Consider the following 11,186-nt stretch of genomic DNA (forward strand, 5'->3'; position numbering starts at 1 on the left):
TCTGCCTTAGTTAAGGGCTGAGAAATTTTCCTTCTTATTTTTTATTTTGTTGCTGTAAAGACTTTTAAGGGGTAGAGAGGTGATTCAGTAGATAGCTTGGAGTCAGAAAGAAGCATCTTTGTGTCAGATACTTACTGGCTATATGACCCTGGGCAAGTCACTTAACCCTTTTGCCTCAGTTTCCCTATCTGTAAAATGGTTGGAGAAGGAAATGGCAAACTACTCTGGTATTTTTGCCAAGAAAAGAAAAAATTCCCATGGACCAGGGGATCATGAAGAGTTAGAAATGACAAAACAAAAACAATAATTCCTTACTCCAGATCTAATACTCCTTTCTGCATTGCCTGTGGGGCAAGTATCATTGGTTGCAATGTAAAAATCATGAAATTGAGACTCAGTGCTTTGCCCCCTGATTCTTATCATTATCATCAGTAAACACTGGCCCAGTCCTCGATGGTGAGAAAAGAGAGTTAAATCTTGGTATTATGATCTCTGGATGTTTGCAACTGGTTAGCAATTAGTAAGATGCAGAACAATTGATCTTTGTAAATACTTTATAAATGTGAAGTGCTGTCTCTTAGTTCTTTTAATTTGCGTCAACTGAGTTAGGGCCTGTTGTGGAGAGATTCCAGCCATGCTAATTTTCATCACTAGGTTATCAGTAACAGTTTAGGCACTTTAACCAATTTATTTTCTTGTGCTTGTTTTAGGTTAACAATTTGGTTAAATCCACATTAGATATCCATGGTAAAATCAATTTCTTGGTGAATAATGGAGGAGGACAATTCTTCTCTTTTGCTGAATCAATCACTTCAAAGGGATGGAATGCTGTGATTGAAACCAACCTGACTGGCACCTTCTACCTTTGCAAAGCAGGTAAGAATGGAAAATACTCAGAGAAGTTAGGTCTCTCTTCATTCTGAACCCCACTAAGAAGTATTACTTGCATTGAGGTGCTCAATTCTTTAAAAATTTGTGATTTTGCAGGTGTGAATATTCCCTCCACTCATGTACATTGCAGCCTCTCTACAATTTAGCAGGTAGCCTTTATAAGTAATTAAATATTCACCATCTTGCAGCCTTTTTGGTGGTAAATATCTCCAAACAGGCTGAAGATGGTCCTTAGCAACAACTCTGGAGGCCTTCCCCAAGCCATATTGAGGGTAATGCTGGTTACCTCCATTCCATAGATGTAACTTATGGATGAACTTTAGTATGATATACCCATATTTCCCCTATATCCCATATATATTCCTAAGAACCTTTTGGTCCTTACTTTGAAAATCATATATTTGATAAAGAATTTCTACAAACCTCCAAAGACATTTATTCATATCTAATAATAGTCTAGGAGGTACCTAGGTGGTATACACTGGATTTAGAATCAGGAAGACTCATCTCCCTGAGGTCAAATTTGGATTCAGGCATGTACTAGCTGCGTGTGACCTAGGGTCCCTTTCCCTCTTTTATAATCTCTTTAGGATTCAAGCCAAATAGAAACCCTGCTGGATCAAATGGTATGCCCTGTGGGCATAGTTCCAAATTTGAGCAGCATTCTTTCTACCCAGCAAGAATTTGCTAAGGAATACGCAGAACAGTCCAAATTCACATAGGTAGCAAGTGTAAGAACAGAGATTTAAATTGAGTTGCTCAGTCACCTCTTTATTACTCCATGTTGTCTGAAAATGACTTAATTTTATTATCTTTTGGGAGGCTTTTCGGGGGGTGCAATGGAGAGAGCACCAGCCCTGAAGTCAGGAGGACCTGAGTTCAAATTTGTTCTTAGACACTTAACACTTCCTAGCTATGTGACCCTGGACAAGTCACTTAACTCCAATTGTTTCAAGAAAAAAAAAATTGTCTTTTGTCTTTTGTACAGTTTACAATTCCTGGATGAAGGAACATGGAGGTTCTATTGTGAACATCATTGTCATGTTAACTAGAGGATTTCCTTATGCTTCGTAAGGAATTTTTACATCCTTCTTTTGTCTTGGAATCCTGTTTAAACTCCTTTAAATGGAGCTTTGATGCTTCTAGTGATTTCAAATTGCTTTCTTCTTCTTTTGGGGTTTTAAGAAGACACTTTTAAAGTATCCCTATGCACTTGGAGCTATGCTAGGTCCATCTTTGTTTTGGGATTGCTTCTGTAAGTTGATGCAAGCAAAAGAAATGCTACACATTGACACACTTACTGCTCACGTCAGGACTGCTGAATGAATACTCATGGGTACCCAAGATATTTCTGATTATTTCATTTATACCGTTTCTGGGTGTCATACCACAAACACAGTGTACATATCCTCCATCATCACTCTGCCTTTCCTCATTATGCTTTACTTTAACTATCTACTAAAACACCTTTTTAATTCTTTCATGTTTTAGACCTTTCTTGCTGCTTTTCTTCATTAGCTGTAGGCCAAATTATCTGTGAAATTCTTAGGTATTATTTGGAGTATGTGTTATTCATCTTGAGAAGTTTTTCTGTCTCTTCATGTTTTAGATATAAGTTGAAAAATCTTTTTTTTGGAAGGGAGGGAGAAATCTCTTTTAAGAATTATCTTTTAAAATTTCATTCTCTATTTAAGGAATACCTTTCCATTTTTATTTTCCCAACTAGGATTTTGTTGTTGTTGTCTTTCCCTGTAGAAACAGCAATTTAGTGAAACAGTCTAACTTGAGAGACTGTTTAGGCATGAGAGCTTTCAGATAAAACAAAAGCACTACAACAAGAGACCTTTTTGGTGCCAAGTCACAGACTGAATTGGAATATTTGGGTAGAATGGGATGGAACAAATTACGAGAAATTTAAGTATGTGATAATTGTGTTTAGATCATTAACTAAATTCTTAGTTGTTGTTTTTAAAGTTATGTTTCTTTTAAGCACACAACTGGGATTTATTTCTTAGCAGTATTCTTTTCCTGGAGGGAAGATATGGAAGGGAATATCTTTATATCAATAATTTCATATAATCAAATCTCCAAACTCCAGTCCTAGGGTATGTACTACCTTGAAATATAATATCAGTTTTTTCCTTCAAAATTTTGACTGTCTCCCCAGTGCCTACCATAATGCTTTTTGAAAATATTATTTTGTTTTCTACATTACATGTAAAAACAGATTTTAACATTAAAAAAAAAAACTTTTTTGATTTCCCAATTCCTTTTCTCCATACCTCACTAAGACAGTAAGCAGTCTTATATAGATTATATCTATGCAATAATATAAAACATTTGTGTCAATTATTTTGTGCAAGAAGAAAGAAAGAAAGAAAGAAAGAAAGAAAGAAAGAAAGAAAGAAAGAAAGAAAGAAAGAAAGAAAGAAAGAAAGAAAGAAAGAAAGAAGGAAGGAAGGAAGAAAGAAAGAAGAGAGGGAGGGAGGGAGGAAGGAAGGAAAGAAGGAAGGAAGGAAGGAAGGAAGGAAGGAAGGAAGGAAGGAAGGAAGGAAGGAAGGAAGGAAAAGAGAAAAAAGGAAAAAAAGAGAATGAAAGAGTGAGCATGCTTCAACCTATATTGAGAAAATATCAGTTCTTTTTCTAGATACCAGTTTTTATCATGAGTCCTTTAGGATTTTCTTGAATCATTATATTGTTGAAAATAGTTATCATTCACAGTTCTTTATTATACAATGTTGCTGTTCCTGTGTACAATATTATCCTGGTTCTCTGCTCACTTCAATTTGCATCAATTCATGTAACTCTTCCCAGCTTTCACAATACCTTTTTTAAAGAGTGCTTACCCTACTTATTTCCAAACTTTATGTGGATACATAAGTAACTTTCTTTTAACTTCATTTGGTTTCCAGAATAACTTCCTAGAAATTGCTTGCAATGCTAAGCTGTTTTCTCTCATCTTCCGAAAGATAGTCTTTCTAAACAAGAGTGTCTCTTTTGAACTGTTCTGTGACTTAATATACCCAATTAATATAATATAATTATTATTAATAATCTAATTAATATAATATGTAACATAATATAGGTTTCATGGAGATTTAAATGATTAATAGAAGTTGAATGAGTCTTTAAAATTTTTTTTTTCTTTAAAAGGCACAGTGGAGCAGCAAGAGCTGGTGTTGAAAATTTGACCAAAAGTTTGGCAGTAGAATGGGCTTCCCATGGAGTAAGAATCAATTCTATCAGTCCTGTAGGTAACCCATTATGTGTATATAATTTGTATTCTTGGTGTTAACATTTTGTTTCTTAGCCTTGGGTACATTCTGTGTTCATGTTAGCTGCAAAATTTTTAGGATATTAGGCAGTAGACAAGTTAGAAAGATTTTATTTGTCATCAAATTATTCTTTGATATGCAACAAAATTCATAAAGAAATTTTCTAGTCCATTAATGTGTTTTATTTGTTTGTTTCACTTTAACTCCTTAAGAGAGGCTGGAAGCAGTGAACTTCAAGTCAAAATGAAAAAAGGTTGAAAGAGTAATAAATATATAAAGCATAATGTAAAAAAGGGGGAAGTTATTCAGTGTATAATAAAAAACCTAAACGTAAAACTTTCATGATGGAAAGTATCTCTGGACAAAGGATCTTTATTCTAAAAGATACTGAGAAATAAAATCTTTCCTTGTTTATTCCTACAATTGGTAGCTTAGACTCTGACCCATAATTAAGTCAGAGTCCCCAGGTATTGTGTATTTCCATGCAAGTAGATAATCCACTTAGGGATGATAATTGTACTTCTATTACATTATCTAGAAATACAAATAGTAGCTCTGAAAACTTTTATATCTAATCTCTTCTGCTAAATACACACACACATATACATATGAAGAGAGAGAGGTGGGGAGGGAGGAAGAGAGGGAGAGAGGGAGAGAGGGAAAAAAGGAAGGAGGGAGAGAGGAAAGGGATGAAGAAAAAGAGGAGAGAAGGGGCTGATAATTCTAGTTGGAATTCATTTTTCTTTGGCTTATTTTTTTAAACTTTCCCTTTTGTCCCCAATCCTAGGGAGTAATTTATTCCCCAACGGCTTTTAAAAACTATGAAAATACTACAGAGACCAACATTGAACAATATTATCAATATTCCCTAGCTAAGAGATTTGGTGTTCCTGAAGAGGTAATAAATCTCTGCCTGTCTAAATAAATCACTGCCAGTCTGTCTTTCTGTCTCTCTCTCTCCCTCCTCCCACTTTTTTCTGTCTCTATTTTTCTCTCCTCTTCTTCATGTACATCTCATTTTCTTTTCTCCTTTTCTCTCATTTTCCCTCACTCTCTCTGCCCATGTCTTATCTCTATTTCTATAGCTATTGGCTGTTAGATCTTTAAAGAACTTTGAACAAAGAACTTTGGGAATAGAGGAGAGTCAGAGAATATTTGAGGGAACTATTTAAAATAACTTTAAATAGTGAATCCACTAAAGTTTTTGATTGATAAACTCTTTTGGGTTGATAGTTGATAGAAATCAATTGCTGGGCAAGAAACTAGAAACTGGATTGATGCCCATTAGTTGCAGAATGGCTGAATAAGTTATGATATATGAATGATTTGGAATATTATTGTTTTATAAGAAATGATCAGGAGGATGATTTTAGCCTGGAGAGACTTACAGAACTGATGCTAAGTGAAATGAGCAGAACCAGGAGATCAATGTACATGATAACAACAATATTATATGATAATCAATTCTGATGGATGTAGCTCTCTTCAACAATGAGATTATTCAGACCAGTGATGAAGACAGCCATTAATACCCAGAGAGGACTGTAGGAACACAGTATGGTTTATAACATAGCATTTTCACTTCCTTTGTTGTTGTTTGCTTGCATTTTATTTTCTTTCTCATTTTTCTTCCTTTTTGATCTGATATTTCTTGTACAGCAAGGTAATTTTATAAATATATATACTCAATTTACATGCATTTTTCCATGTTTTTTATTTTATTTATTTATTTATTTAAATTTTTTTTTTGAGAAAAAAAAAATTTATTTTTTGAGGCTGGGATTAAGTTACTTGCCCAGGGTTACACAGCTAGGAAGTATTAAGTGTGTCTGAGACCATATTTGAACTCTGGTCCTCCTGAATTCAGGGCTGGTGTTCTATCCACTGCGCCACCTAGCTGCCCCTCCATGTTTTTTTAAAAAAAGAAATCACTTGCTGGAAGATCTTCATAAGACTGTGAATAGACAGAAAAGAAGCAATTGGTCTGCAGTTAGCAGAAAAACTATAAATATGCATTTCACAACTCATTCATTTTGGAGATGTATATGTGCTACTTCTTAGTTAATATAGTCTTTCAGATTAGTAAATTCTAAGACAGAATTCATGTTATTTATGTATACCAACTGTCATCCAGATTCCCAGAGTTAATTATGTTGAGATAATGGATTTAACAATTTGGAGCATCTTTAAATGAATAGAAGGAAGGCCTTTCATATATACACCTTAGGTGAATTTTAAAAAAATTTATCTTGAAATATGAACAAAAAATACACAAAAAAAAATTATGCCAGCTCTCCATTGAGAGCCTTATGTGTTCAGATTTTTATAGTTTTATAGATGATATGTATTAATGTAAAAATTATAGGAAATTAGATACATAGATATGTAGATTGAAAAATGTAGGTAAATATCTACACAATTGCACAACATGAAGGTAACATAAACATATTTTATTTCTTAGATCTCTTCCGTCGCATGTTTCTTGTTATCTCCTGCAGCTTCATATATTACAGGACACACAGTAGTTGTGGATGGTGGTTATACTTTGTATCCCGAATCATTTAGCATACCAGGTGAGTGATAAAGAAAAATGACTAATCAAAAATATGTGACTTGATGAATGGGATTTTAAATCATCTTAAATTATTCTTTGAATGGTAAAATGATTTTCTGTCCCTTTTAAAAGACACTACTGGAAAGAAAACTTTTAAATCTGTGCTAAAAAAAATGAAAAGGAAATTACCTTTTTAATATACTTTAAAGAATTTCACAGTATAGAAAATCATCTCTCTCTCTTTTTCTCTCTCTCCTTTCCCCCCCTTTTCTTCCTTCCCTCTCTTTTTTGGTGAGTCTAGGTTATTCAGTCAGTAAACATGTAATAAATGTTTGTTGACTGATTAAGTAGAAATATAGTTCCTCCAAATAATTTTTTTGCAGCTAAATGTTTGTCTTGTTGGAATAATGCTTGTTAGCATTAAGTAAAAATGGAGGATCAGGTTGAGAAGACTTTGCCTGAAATGTTAATGTGATCTTCCCTAATAAAAGAAGCTGTTGATGCTGATAATTGGGACATGTGTAAAAGAAAAGACATTGACACTGATTATCAGCATGCTTCACAAAATATTCACAAAAATGTTAAGCTAGTGTAAAACAAATCACAGCAAGAAAACCAAAACAGCTTTTTTTTAACCTTGTTTAACCTTGTTAACAATCCTGGCCAGAGAAATATAGGCTTGAAGAATAATACAATTATAGGATAGAAATTGCTTTGCAGAATGTTACAGAGGGCAGTGGTAGGACATTATGAATACTATTATCTTGTGAAACAGTACAGAGAAGTAGAGGGAAAAACAAGACTGAAAAAAAAAATGTTACATGAGAACTAAGTCAGATAGGACAACAAGACAACAAAAATGAAACAATTATAAAAATAATTTGCATTCCTATAATAAATTACTTTCATCACGAACTCTTTCATTTCTTTATCTTATAAACCCTTGACATTATCTCTATGCAGTTGCTTCCAGATATACATCCAATCCCAATCTCTCCACCCACACTTCAATCCCACCCACATCATCATTTGCTTATTGGATATGTCCTGAAGACAACTCAAATTTGACTTGACTTGTTATCTTTCCCCCCAAAATCTCCTCTTTTCTTAATTTTTTGTTTCTATTGAAGGCATCAATCTCCTGCATTCTTAACCTTGACATTATCCTCACTCTTTTTCACGCTACATATTAATTTGATTGTCAAATCTAGCCATTGCTACCTTCACAACATCTTTCACATCATACCCTTTCTCTCCTCACTTTAGTTCAGTCCCTCTTCACTCCTAGCTTAGGTTGCAGCAACCTCCTTTTCAGTCTCTATTTTAAATCCCTCATCACCCCATTTTTCTTATATGTTGCTGCCAAAGTAATTTTTCCTAAAGCACAGATCTGACTCTAAGACAACTACTCAGGGGCAGCTAGGTGGCACCAGCCTTGAATTCAGAAGGACCAGAGTTCAAATCTGGTCTCAGACACTTAACACTTCCTAGCTGTGAGACCTTGGGCAAGTCACTTAACCCCAGCCTCAAAAAAAACAAAACAAAGCAAAAAAACAACTACTCAGTCAAGTTCCAAATGTACCCTGTTTCTTCTAGAATAAAATATAAACAAACCACTCTATTTATCTTTTACAGTTTTTCACAACTTGGCCTCAATCTATTTTTCAAGTCATACTACTCATTATTCCTCTCCCACTATTCTAATCCAGCAATTTCACTTAATATTCACACACAGATACACACATACCTATATTTTACCAATTATAACTAGGTTCACACAAGATGATATATACTATTCAATATGTATGTAATCAGAAATAAATGTCGTGAAGACAGATACGCTGTACTACTGTGACACTAAGTATAGAAAGACAGACAGGATGTAGTACCCACATGGAAGGATATTGGTTTTTGTGTACAAATCAATTCTCCAAAATGAAATCTTAAAAAAAAAAAAAAAAAAAAAACTGTCACAAACAAATCCTCAAATACCAATTACTTATAGTCCATATTCCAGTCCATAGTATTCAATCTACATTTTAATTAAATAGTATGACCTCTCTTTAGACCAATGTCATATAATGTCTTAATATAGATTAATTGAATCATAATTAATGAATGTGTTCAGTGTTCTAATAATGGTGGGGTTCCCCCCAGAAGTTGTAGAAAATTTGTTGGAAAGACAGTTCTAGGCATGGGATTGGTTTGGGAATATGCTTATTTCCTAAAAGGAAAAAAAAAAAAAGACTTCACACATTTGCTAAGAATAACTCAAGGGTTTTTCATTTATTTAATCTTAACAGACCATGACAACTGGCCTGATGGACTGGGAGACCTTACCACAGTAAAAAAAATAAAAGCTTCCTTTAAGAAGAAACCTAAACTTTAAGCTAGGAAAATAAAAAAAGAAATTTCTTCTACTTTAAAATGAAGAATGAATTTTAACATTTCGGGAACTTATGCTTTTAATGGAAAATTGCTTTCTGCTTTTAACAATCATAAATTTTATCTTGGCACGAACTATTTTCCAAAGATTTAAAAAACTTGTCTTGAACTGTATGTTTTTTAATATTTTTTAAATGTTGATGCAGATGACTAAGAAATTAGAAAAATATAAACCTCAAGTGGTCACCTCTTCTGCTTTGATCCTTACCTGTTAAAATCAGGAATGTAGGGAAAGATAAATGCACTTGTTTATGGTGTATTACTCCTTTGAGCAACCGAATAAAGCAAAACAAAATTAAGAATGATTAATGGTGGTCTTTTTTCCTTCTTGGATTTATTGTATAACTCAAAAATGAGAAAGCAAGTTTGAATAGTGATGGGATTATGGATTTTACAATCATTTTTACACAACTCAATTATTCTGGGATGGCAGTTGCTGCTACCTTTGTATCAATAAACATATTTTTTAAAACAATGTCTGCTTTTGTTTTGTTTCTAAAATCAAACCAAGTATAAGTCCTTTCTATTCACACATATGAAAATTTTTGAATTGTGCATGAGAAAAATTACTTTTAGTATCATATAGGGTATCTAGGAATGCAATCTCATAGGAGAACCAGGTTTGTATAACTACAGAGGAATAGAAAGAGTATGAGAGGAACAGAACTGGAATGAAAAAAATATTTGTTAAAAAGGAAGATGAGATTGTGCTTGTTCTTTGTGATTAGGATTTTAGAAAATAGTTTAAATGTTTGTCAACATTTCTTTAAGAATACATCCCCAAAGTTTGTAAGGAATTAGATTTAAACTCTTTGCCTTGGAATTTGTGTTCTCCTTCTCCCCATCTCTACCTTTTGAAAATTGAGAAGTTTTTTTCCCCCTCCTTTCTAGCCCCTGGTGCTTCTCCCATTTTCCACAGTCTTCTTTTTTTTTATGAATTTGTTTTGTTTTGTTTTTAATCCTAAATTTAACACCAAACAAAATGAAAATTATATGGTAGCAATGAAATAGAAAGAATTTACATGAAACTATATGATTTCTATTATCTACACCTTACTTTTTTCTTAAGGCACAACATCTAATAAATCAACCTGTAACTTTCAAAACTGTACTGATTGTGCTTCAGAATGACCCTGTAACTCTTCCTTCCTTCCTTCCTTCCTTCCTTCCTTCCTTCCTTCCTTCCTTCCTTCCTTCCTTCCTTCCTTCCTTCCTTCCATCTTTCTTTCTTTTCTTCCACCTTTCTTCCTTCCTTCTTTCCCTCCTCCCTTTCTCCTCACCTCTTTATTTCTGGGAGAAATGGAAGGGCATTTATTTAGTTTTTACAATTATGGAAATTGTTGCCACTAGCACAACAAATGGGCTAGTGGCAGTTGAAAATAAGGAGGCAGGGTTGCTGATTATTCAACAGAGCCATTTAGTGAGATAAATCATGTTGTTTAAATAATTTAGAACAATATTACTATGAAAAACATTGTTCTGTAACCATCCCTGGTTTTTGTTTTCTATGATCTAACTCTCTGAAGCATACTGTTGGTTTCTAGAGGCTCAATCTTATTTAAAGTTCACAATGCCCCAGTAATTATGGTAGGACCTTATGTTTTCTCATGATTTCAAACTTAAATACAATCTTAATTAATCTTAGGAGGAGGGAGGGGTCAGCTAGGTAGCACAGTGGATAGAGTACCAGCCCTGAATTTAGGAGGACACTTCCTAGCTGTGTGATCCTGGGCAAGTCACTTAACCCCAATTGTCTCAGGGGAAAAAAAAATTTGGGAGGAGAAAACATCCCAGTTACTGAATTTTCTAGCTTCCTGGAAGTTCTCTACAGAAATTAAATTGGAGTAATGAAACTTAAATTAGAAAATTGAAACCCACAGGAACATTAAAGAATAGTCAGGAGTGGAGGTTTAGATTTGAACAGGACTCCCTGGACTTTGTCCTTCCCTTCTCCAGTAATCTTCCTCCAAAAGAATGAAGAATGTGAGCTTCTTGGGGGCAGAGACTTGCTACGTGATAAG

At 33.9% G+C, this 11,186-nt stretch overlaps 1 protein-coding gene across 2 annotated transcripts in view; it reads left to right on the top strand.

The window, feature by feature from the left end:
• Positions 1–9,640, top strand: part of PECR (peroxisomal trans-2-enoyl-CoA reductase) — a 15,877-nt gene extending 6,237 nt beyond the window's left edge. For both annotated transcript variants that reach the window (XM_074298743.1, XM_074298744.1), the window contains exons 3-8: positions 711–876; positions 1,880–1,961; positions 4,045–4,141; positions 4,954–5,064; positions 6,628–6,739; positions 9,024–9,640. In XM_074298743.1, coding sequence (XP_074154844.1) covers positions 711–876; positions 1,880–1,961; positions 4,045–4,141; positions 4,954–5,064; positions 6,628–6,739; positions 9,024–9,109 — 654 coding nt within the window. In that variant the 3' untranslated portion in view covers positions 9,110–9,640. The remainder of the gene's footprint in view (positions 1–710; positions 877–1,879; positions 1,962–4,044; positions 4,142–4,953; positions 5,065–6,627; positions 6,740–9,023) is intronic.
• Positions 9,641–11,186: the final 1,546 nt, after the last annotated feature.

Source organism: Sminthopsis crassicaudata, chromosome 3 (assembly GCF_048593235.1).
Source record: "Sminthopsis crassicaudata isolate SCR6 chromosome 3, ASM4859323v1, whole genome shotgun sequence".
In the NCBI taxonomy this organism is placed as follows: domain Eukaryota; kingdom Metazoa; phylum Chordata; class Mammalia; order Dasyuromorphia; family Dasyuridae; genus Sminthopsis; species Sminthopsis crassicaudata.